The sequence below is a fragment of the Trichechus manatus genome, unplaced genomic scaffold (genome assembly GCF_000243295.1).
Source record: "Trichechus manatus latirostris isolate Lorelei unplaced genomic scaffold, TriManLat1.0 scaffold00004, whole genome shotgun sequence".
NCBI lineage: Eukaryota > Metazoa > Chordata > Mammalia > Sirenia > Trichechidae > Trichechus > Trichechus manatus.
In genome coordinates this window covers 35,444,179-35,462,349 of record NW_004443940.1, presented here as the reverse complement: position 1 = coordinate 35,462,349, position 18,171 = coordinate 35,444,179, and the positions used below count along the sequence as shown (strand labels likewise).

At 42.2% G+C, this 18,171-nt stretch overlaps 1 protein-coding gene across 1 annotated transcript in view; it reads left to right on the top strand.

Moving 5' to 3' along the window:
• BUB1 (BUB1 mitotic checkpoint serine/threonine kinase) overlaps positions 1–18,171 on the top strand; it is a 49,917-nt gene that overhangs the window by 22,790 nt on the left and 8,956 nt on the right. Inside the window, exons 10-19 of the mRNA XM_023734373.1 lie at positions 1,017–1,264; positions 3,271–3,356; positions 4,994–5,122; positions 5,218–5,328; positions 6,376–6,475; positions 7,385–7,466; positions 9,966–10,143; positions 14,519–14,606; positions 15,587–15,828; positions 17,495–17,638. Of these exons, the coding sequence (XP_023590141.1) occupies positions 1,017–1,264; positions 3,271–3,356; positions 4,994–5,122; positions 5,218–5,328; positions 6,376–6,475; positions 7,385–7,466; positions 9,966–10,143; positions 14,519–14,606; positions 15,587–15,828; positions 17,495–17,638 (1,408 nt within the window). The remainder of the gene's footprint in view (positions 1–1,016; positions 1,265–3,270; positions 3,357–4,993; positions 5,123–5,217; positions 5,329–6,375; positions 6,476–7,384; positions 7,467–9,965; positions 10,144–14,518; positions 14,607–15,586; positions 15,829–17,494; positions 17,639–18,171) is intronic.

The window sequence follows — 18,171 nt, the reverse complement described above, 5'->3', positions numbered from 1 at the left end:
CACACACACACACACACATTATTCATTCATTCCGAGTTTTGTCTTTATTCTTCAGTCTTGTACTTCCTAATCACTTCTTAAAGCTAAGTTAGAAATTATAAAGACTAGATGCCTTTTTACTTAGGAAAATGCTCACGATCGTTACTAATTTTATTTCAAAATACAATTTATAATACTGTGTAATCTATTGCATGAACGTTCCCTAATTTATTTAGCTAGTCTTACTATATATTTACCTTTAAGAATATTTCTAATTTTTCTTCAGAATTGAATATTATGGTTAATTTAAACCATTACTGATTTGGTAGGTGAGAAAATGGTGTAGGTCATTTTGAATTATCTTTTTTGATGACAAAGGTTTTGATGAACTTTTTATATCTTGTCCATTTGTCTGTAAAATAACTACTGTTGCCCTAGAGATCTGGTGTTTTTCTTAACAATTTGTGGTACTTTTATACGGTGAGAATATTAACCCTTCTGCCTTTTAACTTTATAACAGTAGAGCGTAGAATTACAGGCTAAGAACATGTACATAGAAAACCATAATTTTTAAATTCAGAGCTTCTTATCCTTCCCAGTGTGAGCTGTGCTTTTGTAGCGCTTACTACTGCAGCTGATGTTCATCTTTTCCGTTCATCCAAGAGAAAATGGCTGCCAACGAGATTTTAATGGAAGAAAAACCACTGTGAGCATTTCATAACATTGATAGTTGATCTTTTCCAAAATTAAGTAAAGAGAAATAAGACAATTCTTAAATACTGATAAAAGTGTAGGGGCTGGTTATTTCCATGGTTAGAAGCATGAGCTGCCAGCTGTGTCTGATTAAGAAGCTACAAAGCCATCCCTCATATAGCATGGTCTTTCCTGTAGAATCTTTGTTTCCGAATACCTGCGGGGTTAAGGGAATGCTTCAAGGGGAAAGGAATCACTTCTTTGAAAAGCTGCCATACCTCATACATACCTAGGTAGTAATCTCTGGACTTCTTGGTTTTGTTTCTGTTTGTCTACAATGAAAGGTTCATGCCGCACACGTGGGGCCGAGCATGGGCCCCCAGGAGGAACTGAGAGGATCGTCCCTTGCAGCCGTAGATGAGCAGGCCTCAAGCAACATGAGAGAGAAACCCAGAGAGGCACCACTTATGGCAAATGCCGTCACCACTGCTTCGGTGTCCCTAGCTGTCAGCCAGAGTGTAGCTCACCCTCCTCCTTTGACAGCCCAGCCAGTGACAGACTCTGCGTTTGCAGCAGCCGGAAAAGATGCCAGGTAAGCTGTAGGTGACCCTGGAGATGACAGTGATGTGGACGGCGTCTGTCGGCTTCTCTTCGTGCAGCATCGGGCAGCATGTCAGTGAGGGGTGTTCCTGGTTTTAGAATAACGTTCAGATGAGTATGTTGTTGAAAAACCAAGTCACCGAAACATTGGCCCCAATCTTTTAGACTTAGTTATTCCATGCTGCTTTTAGAGTATTTGTTATATTTCATGTTTTTTTCTTGAATTAAAAAATTTTCAAGACCAGACTTACTGGTCTGACAGAGACTGAAGAAACCCTGAAAGTATGGCCCCCGGGCACCCTTTTAACTCAGTACTGAAGTCACTCCTGAGGTTCACCCTTCAGCCAAAGATTAGACAGACCCATAAAACAAACAGTAATATACATGTAGCTCAACCATGTATACGAGACTACATGGGCACGCCAGCCCAGGGGCAAGGACGAGAAGGCAGGAGGGGACAGGAGAGCTGGTCGAATGGAAGTGGGGAACCCAAGGTCAAGAAGGGGAGAGTGTTGACACATCGCGGGGTTGGCAACTAATGTCACAAAACAATATGTGTATTAATTGTTTAATGAGAAACTAATTTGTTCTGTAAATCTTCATCTAAAGCACAGTAAAAAAGAAAAAAGTCCTGGACTTAAATTCAGATATGAGGGACTCGAGTCCTCCTTCAAACAGGTACTAACTGTACATTCAGGCCCACCCCATAATATTTGTGAGGCCCACGGCAAGAATACACAGAGAAGCCAGCACATCATATGCCTAAATGTTTCAAGATGGTAAATCTAACTTAAAAACTATTAAATAAAATATATTCTATCTTCCTAACTTTCCCTTTATAATGGCAAAATCAAAATGTATAAAGCTATGTTTTTATATGATCGAAAGTTTGCAAAATATCAAAGACAACTGAATTTAATTATTCCATATGTCTGGGTGTTTTGTTACTAGCCAGCAAAACTTAAATGAGTAATGAAAACATGCATAACTAATAAATTATTATATATTTAAAATCTTTTTTCAATACCCCAGAACTCAACAATCTTTTTGTTCCTGAAGAATATACAGCTATTAAACTGAAACTGCCTTTGCTGACCTGGCTCTGACTGAGTAACTTGAGGGATTGTTGCTAACCAGACAGTTCCTTGACCTGTCATCTCAGATTTGATCCTTTCTGTCTTCCCATGGGGAGTGGCTGGGGGTTAACATCCGTGGCACAGTATGCCGAAGCCCTCGTGTGCACTGCTGTGGAGGTGTCCCCCGGTTTTGAAGTATTTTTGTGCACCTTGAAAATGACGTCACATCACTTTTTGTTGCTGGGGCTTTGTTAAAATGTTTACCTGCAGTCACTTTGGCTATCTTTAAGTCATGTTTGTATAGGAGTTTGTAACATTTAAAAGGGCATGCACACACTATTTTCCCTTTTTACTTTACATCTTAACAAGATTTATAAGAATCCTAGCAATGTTCAATAGACAGATGAAGTCCACTGTACTCAAAACAGACTACCATATACTGTTTTGTATACAGTGTTTCTTTCTTTCAAAACTGTTGTTTTTAAGTCTGGAGAGAATACGGCCACTGCTCATCACAGGAAGAGTGTCCTGTGTCTTTGCTCAAACCCGTCAGTGCTGCCGTATTGTGCCTGCTCTGGGCTCCCTGTGCGTGGAGTTGGCGTCTAGCCCCTTAGCCTGTGTAATACACTGAGATCAGTGATTTAGGGAGACCGTCATCCTGTCCTGCTCTGTAGTTAGAGATGATTATTGTGGTGGTAAAATGCAGAACCACTGTGTCATTTAAATGTTGAGTACCTGGCCTTTGTCTGTAGTTCTTTTCCCCTAAAGAAATGAAAAGAAAAAAAGATATTTTGTTTGTTTAACTTACATTCCTAAGCAGTTCCGTCTGTATTTTAACAACAGGCTTGTGGTTGTTTACTGCTTTTTACTGTTGTTTCTCGAGTGAGTTAAAAATTCTAACATGAGCGTTTCTGTTCTTTAGCGTGTCTCGAGAGACTTCTCTTCTGAAATGTGAGGGTAAAAGCGCTCATGAATTCAAGCCTCAGAGTGGAGTGGAGATCAAAGAAGGTGACGTTTAATCATGATAAATTGGCTTCTGACGGGTTTGCCCAACCCCTCCGCGTTGGTCAGAGGTCTGTTCTGTAGCTGTGGTGCTTTAAGGCCTCAGACTTTAGTGAACTGGGTGTCAGCTGTCCCCTTCTTAGACTGTAGAAGGTTATATAAGCCCTTGACCGTGTCAGATAAAGGTAGAAGTTCACTTATTAGACACCCTGTACTAGTTTAGAATTATTTACAAACTTAATTTGTGAAAACTTCCTATTAAATTTCTCAGGAAAACTTCTTTTGATACTACTCTGTTAGAAGCATTTGCATACAAGATGAGTTTTATAAATAAATGAGACCTGTGGCCTGGACATTCACTTCTTCCCCCCAGTGTGACTGTGACATCCTTTCTGTTAACAGTTGGGTGGGGAGCAGAGCTGTTTGAAATGAACAGCTGGGGATCATTTACGGGAGATGTACGCGCTCTCGCCAGGCTCCAGCAGTGTTCTCCTAACAGGGATGTAGTCAGGAGCAAGAAGGACAGAAATCCCCACCATGTGGAAGGAGAAGAAAGCGTTGGGGCTGAGGAGGGGGTTGAAGTTTCATAGATGGTGAGCAGGAAAGGCCTCACTAAGAAGGTGATATTTGGGTAAAGATCTAGAGGAGGGAGCCCCTTAGGCAGCTGTCTTCAAAAATCTGTTTCCAGCAGAAGGACCAGCAATACAGCAGAGGCCTGGGGTGGAAATGTCCCTGAAGTGTCGTGAGAACAGCAGGGAGGCACTGCAGTTGCAGTGAGCAGGAGGGAGGGTGAGGACGAGGAGGTCTGAGGAGCTGGGGCTCCATTACGCAAGGTTTTGTGTGCCGTTGTCTGGACTTCAGCAGAGTGAGATGGGAGTCCACCCCTAACATTTGCAATGTGACTGTCAACATGTATTACTTGAAATACAGTGGAGATAAGAGTGCTGTTTATGATAAGGTCTCTAATTTGCTATGATCTTAGACCCAGCCACTTAATCTCTTTGAGCCTTAAAATTTGTTTTTTGTAAAAGGATACTTCTTGCCTTACCTATCTCAGGGGACTGTTATAAAGACAAAAATGAAATGTATGAAAGCACTGTGCTAATAGAAGTCCTTCGTGATGATTAGTGACAGTAATAAACTGTATTGGTTGTAATGTTGTTGTTAGGTGCCGTAAAGTTGGTTCCAACTCATACGACCCCATGCACCACAGAACAAAACACTGCCCGGTCCTGCCCCATGCTCACAATCATTGTTATGCTTGAGCCCATTGTTGGAGCCACTGCGTCAATCCATCTCATTAAGGGTCTTCCTCTTTTTCGCTGACCCTCTACTTTACCAAGCATGATGTCCTTCTCCCGGGACTGGTCCTTCCTGATAACATGTCCAAAGTACATAAGATGAAGTCTCACCATCCTCCCTTCTAAGGAGCATTCTGGCTGTACTTCTTCCAAGACAGATTTGTTCATTTGTTTGGCAGTCCATGGTGTATTCAGTGTTCCATGTACCACCACCACAGTTCAAAGGCATCGATTCTTCCTTGGTCTTCCTTATTAGCTGCAATAAGGTACTTAAACTGCATGCCTTCTACATGATTTTGGTTTCTCTACTGATGTTATGTTTTTTCCCAATTCCTTCCATAGCATGTGAAGCACAGAAGCTTACTAACACAAGTTCTTTTCATACAACTCCAAACACATCACTGGGAATGGTCCAGGCTACGCCATCCAAAGTACAGCCGTCACCCACTGTTCACACAAAAGAAGCATTAGGTAAAGTGTTTTGTTTGTGTGTGTAGCATCTTACAACAAATTAATGAAAGCACTTTTGCCATCATGGTTATAGTTATTCTTTCTGTTCTTTTAAGGTTTCATCATGGACATGTTTCAGGCTCCCACACTTCCTGATATTTCTGACGAGAAAGATAATTGGTCATCTCTAGATCAAAATGAAGATGCATTTGAAGCCCAGTTTCAAAGTAATAAAATGTATTTCAGACTTACTGAGTGCATAGCATTGTGAGTGATGGCCACAGAAAATATCAGGGATTATACAAGATGTAGGAGCCCTCGTGGCTCAGTGGTTAAGTGCTCGGCTGCTAACTGACAGGTTGGCAGTTTGAACCTACCGGCCACTCTGCAGGAGAAATATGTGGCGGTCTACTTCTGTAAAGATCACAGGCGATCTGCTCCTGTAGAGGTTTATAGCGTTGGAAACCCTATGGGGCTATTCTACTCTGTCCTATAGGTTTGCTATGAGTCGGAATTGACTTGATGGCAATGGGTTTGGTTTTAGTAAACCAGAGGTAGTCCTGCCCTTGATGAACTTGTCGTGTAAGGGCAGGGGAAATGTGTGAAATTAAAATACAGCAGTGTTTGGCAAGGTAATCAATGTGTGTGACAGGTTTGCTGTATTTTTCTAAAATAATAGTAAATGCTAAAGAAGACTAAAATCTCCATGGGCAGGAATGGCCTGGAAGGACTTAGTAGGTGAAATATGATGTGAGCCCTTCCTGGTAGAGGAATAGCGGGGCTGAGGGTTGGAGGGCCATTGACGAGTTCACGTGTGTCTAGAGTCGGGATTCCTGTTGGGAGTCAGAGAGACCACGAGTAAAAGATAAATAGGATCCAGTTCGACTTGGGAAGATTGAAAACGTGAAGCTGAGAGGTTGATTCTTGCCTGTAAGAAATGGAAAACAAAACCCTGAAAGCTTTTATTTAGTAAGTCAAGTGACAATAACAGTGTTTTAAGAGAATGGTGACCTCCTGCTGTATATGTGACAGGCTGCATGGTGGGGTGGTGGCAGGAACTCAGGACCCAGGGGTTCTACACTAAACCCTGTGACCGTAGTCAAATCACTTCATCACACTGAAAAGTGACGCGTCTCGTTACCGAGTGTTTAGAAAGCTGATAGCAGTTCTTTCCTGTAAGCTGCTATTCGAATTTCTTATTTACAGTTGAAGTTCAGCGTAAATGATAGTGTCTTCCTTTAATATGATAAATGCTATTGTTTATTCTATTTCAGAAAATGCAAAGTCGTCTGGGGTTTGGGGAGTCAGTAAGATTATCTCTTCTTTGTCGTCTGCTTTTCCTGTATTTGAAGATGGAAACAAGGAAAATTACGGGTAAAGAAGCATCGGATTTGGGGGAGATATAAATTGTCATAGTCATATAGGGAAGCTGACGATGCCCCTCTGGGGGTCCAGGTGGTGAGGTGGTGATGAGAGAATGTTGGCCTGTCAATCGGATGGGCTGGGATCCAGTCCCGGCTCTGCCACCGATGGGCCTTGTGGTCACATGATGGTGTGGTGATTGCTAAGGTTTTTCTCCAGATCTGCATTACTCTGTGGAAGTTCTGAGAGGAGGCAGACCTACTGTAGCAAAAGCATGTGTTGAAAAAGGAAAACCATATGGTTATAAATCGTCAGAGAACTAAGGGATTCTGTGGATTTGAAGTTGTATCATATGTGAAGCAGTTCACCAGTATAGGTATCCATACACGCTCTGTTTGTATCTGCAGGTTGATAAGGTAGAAAAGGAAGTGGTTTATATCAGGAAGGGCTGCAGAGTGAGTGTGTTTAAGACTGAGGGACATTACACTAGAGAGCTGTATCTGGAGGTAGAGTGGGATAGCTCCAGGAATCTTTCCTGTTAACAGCTTAAATCCTGGAGCGATAGGTGTCAGTGTGAAAGGGCGTGGCCAGCTCTCAGAGGAATTCCATCGCTAGACCAAGCTGTAACTAAGAAATAAAATGTTGCATGGCATCTGTGACATTCTACTGCCCATGGTCCTCTTTTTGGTCCCAAAAACTTATACCTCAGTGTAATGGAAATTTCTGTATTTTCCACCTTCACTCAAGCAACTCTACATTTACTTTATGTAGCTTAAGTTAATTCAGTTTTCACTCAGTTTTCTAGAACTGCTGTAAAAGTAAGGGGTATCTAACTCATTAAATTTAAGTAGAGAATTTCTCTGACACGGTCACTTAAGTTAGCATATTGTACTGTTTATAATTTTGCAAATCTCTCCTTAGATTACCACAACCTAAAAATAAACCTGCAGGAGCCAGGACCTTTGGAGAACGCTCTATGAGCAGACTTTCTGCAAAACCAAATGTGAGTAAATCTCCCTGCTTCATCCAAGACTGGGTCTTAACAACCATTTGCTCTTCATTTTACCTCATGACGGTGACAATCAAATGAGACGGCGTGTGTGAAACCACACAGAAAGGTACAATCTTATATAATGAATGTGTTTCTTTTAGAACACGTTAGTGAGAAAAAACAACAAATCTGAAGTAAACTGGAGTAGTCCGTCACCAGCGTACCTCAGCAGACAAGCGTCCCGTGTTCTGGGGCCCCCAGCGGTATTCCGTTGTAGTCATTGTGTCCAGCGCCTGTTCGGCTTCTGTCCCGGCCCTGACATTCCCCGTGTGCACTCTTGTCTGTGCTCAGCCCCTCCGGCCGTCGTGCTGCAGAGTGTTGGTGCTGAACCCTGGATCCTGGTTTTAATTCCACAGTAGACTCTTTAGAATAAACTATTACCGAGACCTCTAACCCTTCTGATAAACTGTTTGAACTTCTTCTTAAAACTATTCCAATTAAAGGACTAGATTTCATATATAGTGGCATCACTTCGTAGATGCATTTTACTAAACATAAATTCAACTATATGTGCTTTAACCAGAAAAAAAAAAAAAACACGCAATGCATTTTCCTGGCCCTAAACACAAGCCATTGCTTTAGTCAATGTCCACCTGAGGAAGCAACCAGCCAGTTCTTCCTCCAGTGTTGGCAGAAAATATGCTGAAATGTACAAAGACAAAGTAGCATATATAAAAACCACATGTGGCATTTTATGGGCAACTCAAATGTGAGTCTGCGGTTTCTGTCTTTACGCACAGACTCTAAAACTTGACCTCTGCACTCAAGGAGAAATAGCTGGTTCTAGGGCTGGAGCAAGGAGAATAGAAGATTAAAAATATATATATAAGCTAAGAAAAAGATAGGGGCATGTCTACAGGACACAGGAGTCAACCTGAACGAGTCAGTGTCCAAAATTGGAACAATTTGAGCAAAAAATAAATAGAATAAGGTAGCATGGGGTTATAACCCAAGAAATAAAATAAATATCCATATAGATATAAATACACCCTCTCCTCACTTACTAATATGGTTAAGTTACAAAGACTAGGTCATTATACAAAATCATTGTTCTGCGAAAATGGAGAATGACTGCATCATTCCATAACTGCCAAACGACTGAATCATGGCCCAGCCAGGGTGACACGTAGTCTTCACCATCACAGCCAGCGTTATTCTCGCCTCACACCGCAGTGTTCGTTACCGCCAGACATGCATTGTTAATGCACAAATAGATGGTGGATTTTTTTACTATTGACGTAAGTGCGAAATGTCGGATACCGATATAGTCAACAAGTGAGGAGAAGGTGTAAATGGGAGAGAAAGGACAATCTTCTTACGCAAGAATTCCAAATAATCAATACAGAAGGAATGAATGGCAATAGACAATTGCCGCTAGAACACCGCAGTCATAACGGCCACTGAGAAGATACGCAGGGGAATCCGCACAGTCGTGGGTGAAACCTGAAGAAACAGGGTGTTTGCGTGGCCTCAAAATGTCTCCCTCCAATCATTTATTGATTACTGAGGTGGTTTTAATATATATATGTCCACAAATTCTTTGATAGTCCTCTGTCCAGGGGGTGGATCTTAATTTCCTTCCCCTTCAGTACAGGCTGAACTTAGTGACTTGCTTCTAACAAAAAGAATAGAGAAAGGGGGAAATAGTAACTTTTTTCCAGTGCAGAAACAGGGAAGGCACTCCCTTAACCACGTGATTGGGTTAATTTCACCAGTAATAAGTTGTGTTGCTATCATGTATCCCCTGATAGGGCGTAATGAGAAAGGCACTTTACTTCTGCTGTTCTTACCAAAAAATGTGTAACCAATCTAATCGAGCAAAAACATCAAACAAACCCAAATCGGGACATTCTACGCAGTTCCTGACCACCACTGTTCAAACGTGTCAGTGCGAGAAAGATCAGGAAAGACAAATAAACCGCCACAAATGAGAGGAGACTAAGGAGACACAACAGTTAAATGCCACGTGGTGTCAGGACTGGATCCGGGAGCAGAAGTAGGACTTCCAAGGGAAAGCGGTAAAATCCAGTAAAGTCTGTAGCTGACAGCGCTGTATCCGTCAGTTTTCTTAGTTTCCACGGATGTGTCATGGTTGTGTAAGATGTTATCATCAGAGGAAGCTTAGTAAAGGGAACTCTGTACAATCTTTGTAACTTTTCTGTAAATTTAACCTTTTTTCCAATTTAAAAAAAAAACGTAAAAACAGCAAAAACTCAGCATTTGCATGGTATGTGATTCCTCTGGGGGTATGTTAATGACAGAGCATCCCAGTTCTGGGAAAAAGAACAGAACAGTGATGTCCTCGGCTGTGTGTCAGCCAGGGGTCGACATCTGTTTCTTCTTCAATTCCTTTTTTTTTTTTTTTTTTAATGTCTTAAAAGGTATTACTGTGTTAAATTTCATGGATGAAAAAGGGAAAGTTGCTTTTTTTCATGTTGCCCTCTGTTGTAGGAAGCGCCTCCTCATACTGAAGAGTTTTTGGATGATTCAGCCGTTTGGGGCACCCGCTGCAATAAGACCCTGGCACCCATTCCTAAGAGCGCAGGAGACTTTACGTCTGCTGCTCAGCTTGCATCTACCCCGTTCCACAAACTCCCGGCGGACTCAGTGCACGCGCTAGAAGATAAAGGTGTGCGCTGTACTATTTCAGTGTCTGTTTTCTGCCAACTCGGATTCTTTACTATAGTTTTCGTCTTGAAAATCATAAAAGAGAAGTTTGAAAACCGTAAAGAGAAAACGTAATAATCGTTCGTTGTATTATTACCTATATACTTCTTTCTTTTTGCATGCTGTCTTCATAAAGCCTGTGCGTTTCTAAAATTTAATAACTTAGGTCCTAGGTAGATCAAGGGAAGCCCTATCAGAGCTTTAAAGACAAAGATTACAAGCCGACTGTATGCTGTTAGCAGCCCTCGAGTGGGCCCCCGGACTCTCGGTGACCCCACGCGCAGCTGAACCGATCACTGCCTGGTCTCGCGCCGTCGCCGAGGCGGGCTGTAGATCTGACTGTTGCGCTCCACGGGGTTTCCACTGGCGGATCTTCGGAAGGAGATTGCCAGGCTTTCTTCCTCGCCCGTCCCTGTCTGGAAGCTTCCCCGGACACAGGTGGTGGCTGTGCATGGCGTGCTGGGACGCAAACCCCAGTCTCCGCGTGGGGGGCGGGAATTCTGCCACTGAACCACCGCTGCCTCGTCCCGGCTGTGCGCCCACAAAAACCAGTGGGTCGCCTCACAGCGACCCTCAGCACGGAGTAGAACTGCCCCATGTGGTTTCCGAGGAGCAGCTGGTAGATTCGAACTGCCGACCTTTTGGTTAGCAGCCGAGCTCTTAACCACGGTGCTGATTATGTAGTGTATGTTTATTTCACACTGAACAAAAAGGCCACTATGAACAGATTATTTGACTGCTAAAAATAATGGAAACCTGTATTTTCTAAATAATAAGCATAACAAATAGCCAATTTTTTATTCCCTGTTACTAGTCTACAAATTTTATTATTTTAGAGATGTAGTGTAGCCAAGTACTGTACGTAGAAAATCATATTTTCCTGGTTTTTTTCAGTGATCTGACTTCAAGAGAATAATGGAAAAGCTCATGAAAATAGTCCTAATTTCCACCCCACCCCAAATGCGACACCCCTTATAAGAGATCTTTACATGTCTGAATTGAACCCTCATATATGACATTGTCACTGAGCACAGGTAATTGTTAGCTGTTTAGTACCAGCCTATAAAGTAAGTACTATGAGATCTGGGACCACTTTACCATTTTCACAACTACTGCTATACTAGCCAGACTGTATCACTGCTGGCACATTTTCTTCTTTTTTAATAACAATTGCCCATCAAAGCAATAATGAAAGGTCTGCCATTAAGAATTTCACTTCTATGGATGGAAGCATAATTTAATGTGACATCAGAGCCTTGGAGACCTAAAAATTTTTCACTGAGGAGTAAGAATTTTTTTCTTAGAGAACTACTATATGTTCTATTTCTTTTAGAATTTTAAAGGAGAGTTCAGTTGAAACTTGGACAATCGTCAAGTACCATCACAAATTTGCCACTTCAGCTTAAAAAAAAACAAAAAACTTTTTCCATTAGGGAAAACTAGTTTAATCAATCAAGAGTCTTCTCAGTGTTGGCTGTTCTCTGTAGAGTATCTGTCACTTTGGTTTTATAAACAGAAGGTAATGTTCTTGTACTAAAAAGCATTAGCACCTTTGCGGTGAGGCATGTCTGATAAAATTTAATTCAATGTTAGCGTCACTCGATAGAATAGAAGCTTATTCTGCATTCCTACCCTGTCTATTTTGTGCCATTCTCTGGACCCTTTTTTCTTGAAGGAGTGTCAGTAGAGTACACGTATAGAGTTTAAATGCTAATACGTATTAATACTGTATTTTTACCCAAGCAACTGCACCTTCTACGTTTGTTTGCGAAACACGCCCTCCTCAACACCAGGTACTTCTGTAAGTGCCGCTATGCCGAGTAAAGTATTATAATGACATGTGCAAAGATCTGGAGTTAGAAAAGCAAAAGGGAAGAACATGCTTGGCATTTCTTGGGCTGAAAAAACTGAAAAAAAATATTCAAGCCTCGAGTTGCAATATTGAAGGATTCTGTGACGCAGTGGTTAAGAGCTCAGCTGCTAACCAAAAGGTCGGCAGTTCGAATCTACCAGCCGCTCCTTGGAAACCCTATGGGGCAGTTCTATTCTGTTCTATAGGGTCGCTTTGAGTTGGAATCGACTCGACAGCAAAGAATTTGGTTTGGTTTTTATGGGCAAAATGTTGAACAACGCAGGAAGCATCAAAAGAAGATGGGAGGAATACACAGTCACTGTACCAAAAAGACTTGGTCGACGTTCAGCCATTTCAGGAGGGAGCATATGGTCAAGAACCGATGGTACTGAAGGAAGAAGTCCAAGCTGCACTGAAGACATTGGCGGAAAAACAAGGCTCCAGGAATTGACGGAATATCAATTGTGTTAAAAAGTACTCACTCATCTATGTCAACAAATTTGGAAGACAGCTACGTGGTCAGCTGACTGGAAGAGATCCATATATGTATCCGTTCCAAAGAAAGGTCGCCCAACAGAACGTGGAAATTATGGAATAATATCTTTAATATCACACACAAGTAAATTTTGCTGAGGATAATTCAAAACCTTTTGCAGCAGTACATTCAGAGAAAACTGCCAGAATTTGAAGCCAGATTCGGAGGAGTACATAGAACAAAGGATGTCAATGCTGGTGTCAAATGGATTTTGGCTGAAAGCAGAGAGTACCAGAAAGATGTTTACTTGTGTTTGATTGACTATGCAAAGGCATTCAACTGTGTGGATCATAACAAATTATGGATGACATTGTGAAGAACAGGAATTCCAGAACACTTAATTATGCTCATGCAGAACCTGTACATAGACCAAGAGGTAATTGTTCGAACAGAACAAGAAGATACTGCATGGTTTAAAATCAGGAAAAGTGTGTGTCAGACCCCACAAAACAAAACGGGACTAATGAGGCACAGCAGTCCAGGGACAAGGACTAGAAGGCAGAAGGGGACAGGAAGGCTGGTGATAGGGAACCCAAGGTTGAGTAACGACAGTGTTGACATGTAATGGGGTTGTTAACCATTGTCATAGGGCAATATGTGTACTAACTGTTTAATGAAAAACGATTTTATTCTGTAAACCTTCATCTAAAGTGAGAATAGCAGCACAACTGGAAGAACATAATAGATGTCACTGAATTGTACATGTAGAAATTTTTGAAATGGTGTATCTTTGGCTATGTATATTTTCACCAAAAAACAAAAGGTCCTTCAAGGCCGAGAAGGGAGAGTGTTGACATGTCGTGGGGTTGTTAACCAATGTCATAAAACAATATGTGTACTGACTGTTTAATGAGAAACTATTTGTTCTGTAAACCTTCACCTAAAGTACAATTTAAAAAAAAAAGTGTATGTCGGGGTTGTATCCTTTCACAATACTTATTCAATCTGTATGCTGAGCGAATAATCTGAGAAGCTGGACTATATGAAGAGGAATGCGGCATCAGGATTGGAGGAAGATCTATTAACAGCCGGCAATATGCAGATGACACAACCTTGCTTGCTGAAAGTGAAGAGGACTTGAAGCACTTACTGAGGAAGATCAAAGACCACAGCCTTCAGTATGGATTACACCTCAAGATAAACAAAAATCCTCACAACTGGACCAATAAGCAATATCATGATAAACAGAAAAGATTGAAGTTGTCAAGGATTTCATTTTACTTGGATCCACAATCAGTGCCCATGGAAGCAGCAGTAAAGAAATCAGGTAATGTATTGCATCAGGCAAATCTGCTGCAAAAGACCTCTTTAAAGTGTTAAAAAGCAAAGATATCACTTTAAGGACTAAGGTGCAGCTGACCTAAGCCATGGTATTTTCAGTTGCCTCATATGTATGTGAAAGCTGGACAGTGAATAAGGAAGACCAAAGAAGAATTGATGCATTTGAATTATGGTGTTGGCGATGAATATTTAATATACCATGGACTGCCAGAAGAATGAACAGATCTGTCTTGGGAGAAGTACAGCCAGAATGCTCTTTGGAAGCAAGGATGGCGAGATTTTGTCTCACTTACTTTGGACATGTAATCAGGAGGGACCAGTCCCTGGAGGAGGACATTGTGCTTGGTGAAGTACAGGGTCAGCGAAAAAGAGGAAGACCCTCAATGAGGGGGACTGACAACAGTGGCTGCAACAATGGGCTCAAACACAGCAACAACCGTTTAGGATGGCGCAGGAGCGGGCAGTGTTCCGTTCTGTTGTACACGGCGTCGCTGTGAGTCGGAACTGACTGGACGACACGTAACAAAAACAACAGTAGCACGTTTACCATACGAACACGATTTTGAAATCATAATAAAAGTCAGTATAAAAAGGAATACCAGACTTTGTACCCATATCAAATTGCGTGAATATGTTTATAATGTGTTTGTAATTCTCTGTGTATTTCAGAAAATATCGTAGCAAAACAGTGCACCCGTGTGACTTTGTATGCTTCTGAAGAAAATACGGTGGAGCCCTCAAAACCCAGAAAGTTCAGGTATTGTGAGGGTTTACCTAGTTTTGTCGGTTTCTCCGTTTCCCTTGTAGCTTAGTTTTTAAACTGTAATAGAATACCCAACTCTAGCGCTAAAGGTTAATACAGTTTTGTTTGTTTGTTTGATTTTTAATTCTAAGCCAGAGTACTTCTGTAGACAGAACACAAGGCTGACGCCGGACACCTGACATTCCAGAGCAGGGAGGACAGCTCTGGGGAGCAGACCTGCAGATGCTCTCACCAGCCTTAGTGCTGCAGGACTGAGCAGGCACCCACTGGTGCTCTGCTCCCACTGTAACTGAGGAAACTGATACGCTTCTTTTAAGAGGAGGTGGAGGACAGAAATGTTAAGCCTCTTAGATGCTGGTGCAAAATGCAGATTTCCCCTAAAGTAATGCTCTGCAGACATAAAATCCCACTGTATTCGAATGGGCTGGTAAATGTAGCAGATGAGAAGAAGTAGCTGCCCTCCTTTGGGTACTTACATTCCAGGTTCTTACGCTTTTCATGTACTGTGTCCTTTAATGAAGCCTTATAGTAACTTCAGTGGTAGAGGTATCCGCCTCCCCCGCCACTGTAGATGAGGAAACCAGGTCTCACGAGGGCTAAATAGTTGCTGTAAAGTCATACAGGTTCTAAGTGGCAGAACTGGAATTTGAACCCATATTTCTCTGATTTCAGAACCCTTGCTCTTACCGCTATCCTGTATACTGCCACTTGTTATCAAAAATCTTACTAAAAGTGTTATCTGATCTAAGATCCCAATGAATAAATGAGTGGACAAAGGATATGAGGAAAATTTACAAAAGAAAAAATAACTAATAAACATGTTTTTAAAAAAAAGGTTAACTCAATAAAATTAATGCAAATTAAACAAATTTTGCCTTTTAATTTAAAAATTGTACCCAGCGAGCAATGGTGTTTTTTGTTTGTTTGTTTGTTTGGTCTTTCCCCACTCTTCTCTATCCCGTTCACACGTCCAGTCCAATTCAAGAGAAAAGCCCGGAGCAAGCATTATGCGTGGACGTGCCTTCAGCACCCTTACTCAGCCGGAGCCAGCCCACTGCAGGCGGTGTGCTCACCAGCGAGGCAGAGCAGAGCCTTGAGGCTTGTAAACTCACAGATACTGATGTCGCCATGGAGGAGGACCCGCCAGGAGCCAGACCCTCTGGGCTCCACGCAGAACGGACGAAGAGTAGCTCGGCTGGGAATGCGGCTGCTCCAAGTATGAACACAGGCTCAATCTTAACTGTGCTGCTGAATGAGGACAGTAGCAGGGGAAACCTGTTCCATGAATGAAGCTCAGAGAACTGGGGCTGGAGTGTCATCGGGTGGAACAGGAGTTCAAACAGGGCTAGCGTAAGGGCCTCAGAGTCAGCACAGCAGTGTCGTGCCTGCAGGGAAAATGATCCATTTCTAATTTTAGAAGATATCAAAGTAACTGCTGTTGGAGGAGGAAGTTAGAACTTAAGGGCCTAGTATGCGCCATGCATTTTTAATTTAATACTGTTACCCTCAACAAGATGGACTGACATAGTGGCTGCAACACTGGGCTCAAGGACATCAACAACTGTGAGGATGGCGTAGGACCAGGCAGTGTTCCGTTCTGTTGTACACAGGGTCGCTGTGAGTTGGAACTGACTCACCGGTACCTGACAACAACATCCTCATTTTACAGAGAAGTAAACTGAGGCTCAGGGTTGAAGAAAACCCCCCACTCTTACACAGGACAGTCTTGCACAATAGCTAAGAGCACAGACTGGAGATAGCCTGGCTGGGTTCTAATCCTTGCTCCCCGCTTAAGTAGGCCTGTGAGCTTGGCCGAGATCATCTCAGCTCTGTGTAAAATGATGTGATGATGCTAGTACTGACCTAAGTGCTGGGGGTGCAGTGCTTAAGCCCTCGGCCGCTAACTGAAAGGTTGGCAGTTCAATCCTACCAGCCGCTCCACGGGAGAAAGATGTGGTAATCTGTTTCTGTAAAGATCACAGCCTTGGAAACCCTGTGGGCAATTCTTCTCTGTCCTACAGGGGCGCTATGAGTCCAAATCGACTCAACAACAACGGGTACTGACCTCAGAGAATCTTTGTGAGAACTGAGCACATTAATAAATGTCGAGCACTCGGAATAGCATCACGCACATGCTTAGCGCCAAGTGTCAGCCGCGTTGGATTAGTCTCTGGTGGCTGCCACTCATGGTTTCATGACATTCTACGCTGGAAAAAAGACATTTTCTTCTTCAGTCAGAATTTATTATTTTCAGGGTTTTTGTCACCTGCATTTTTGGTAATCCGTTTTGCGAAGCATTCAGAAAGCACAGGCTATCTAAATAGGCACATCATGTACAGTTGTCCCTTTACAAATGATTTCCCTTTCGTAGGCCCACAGTAAATCTCATACACACCGTTTGCATGAAGGTGGTATAAGGGTTAAAATGCAATGTGTTTTGTGCCTGTAAGCAGAAAAGCAACTTACAGAATACACAGCTGTCTGAGCACATCCGAGAACTAATGCCCCAGCCTGCCTACAAGCCATACACCCGTAATTGTGGGAAAGGCAGAATCTAGCATTTCCGGCCAGCAGAGTCAATGGTTCTGCAGCAGGATAAGGGAGAACAGGCTAACAACAACGAGACACTCTCCCAGCCCCACCACAGCTCCTGGAGCTGGTGTCCTTTGTCACAGCGGAACACTGATCTCATCTGTAGATCTAAAATGGCAGACGAGTGACTGCGGAGAACTGCCAACTTTGGTGTTTAAACAGTCTCCTTAAAGAATAAGGCTTTTGAAAGTTTATTGAGTGGATGTCTCCACTTGTTTTGTCTGTAACTTCTTTGGTAAAATTATTGGATACTGAATTTATTTTTCCTTTTTTGTTCCTATTCCTTTAAGATTTTGTTGTTGAAAACCCGTGGGATGATACATTGATTCAAGAGCTTTTATCTGGGCTCTCTAAACCAGTGAGCTCTTATCCAAATACTTTTGAATGGCAATATAAACTTCCACCCATCAAGCCCAAGACTGAATTCCAACTGGGTAAGAATTATGTGGGTGATATAACTTTAAACTTTTGCGTCTCTTTGGAAAGTTGATGGGAACTCATGTATGTGTGACTCTCCTCTTGTTTCCTCACTCCCCAGTGAAAAGTTGTATCTACAGTATTAAGCTGAGAACATTTTGGTAAGCCAGGAGGATTGTGATTGTTTTAGGTACTATACCTCATAATCTTATAAAGGACAATTTGGCCATATCTATCAAAATTAAAAATGTATATATTTTTAGATTCAGCTGTCCCATTTTAAAGAATTCCTTCAGACAGAACTGCATACATTCAAGATGACATGTGTACATGTAAATGGCAAACGATTGGTGACAGCTTTGGGGACCAGTAGGGGACTGCTTAAACACACCATGTTGCTTCTACAGTAAAGTACAAGGTGTCTGTAACAGGATGAGGTTGCTCTTACTGATATGGAATGATGGTTCACTGTTAGTGGGAGATGGGGCAGGTGTGGGAACAGTGGGAACAGGCCTTCAGGAGACAGGCGGGTGTGGTAACAGTGGGAGCA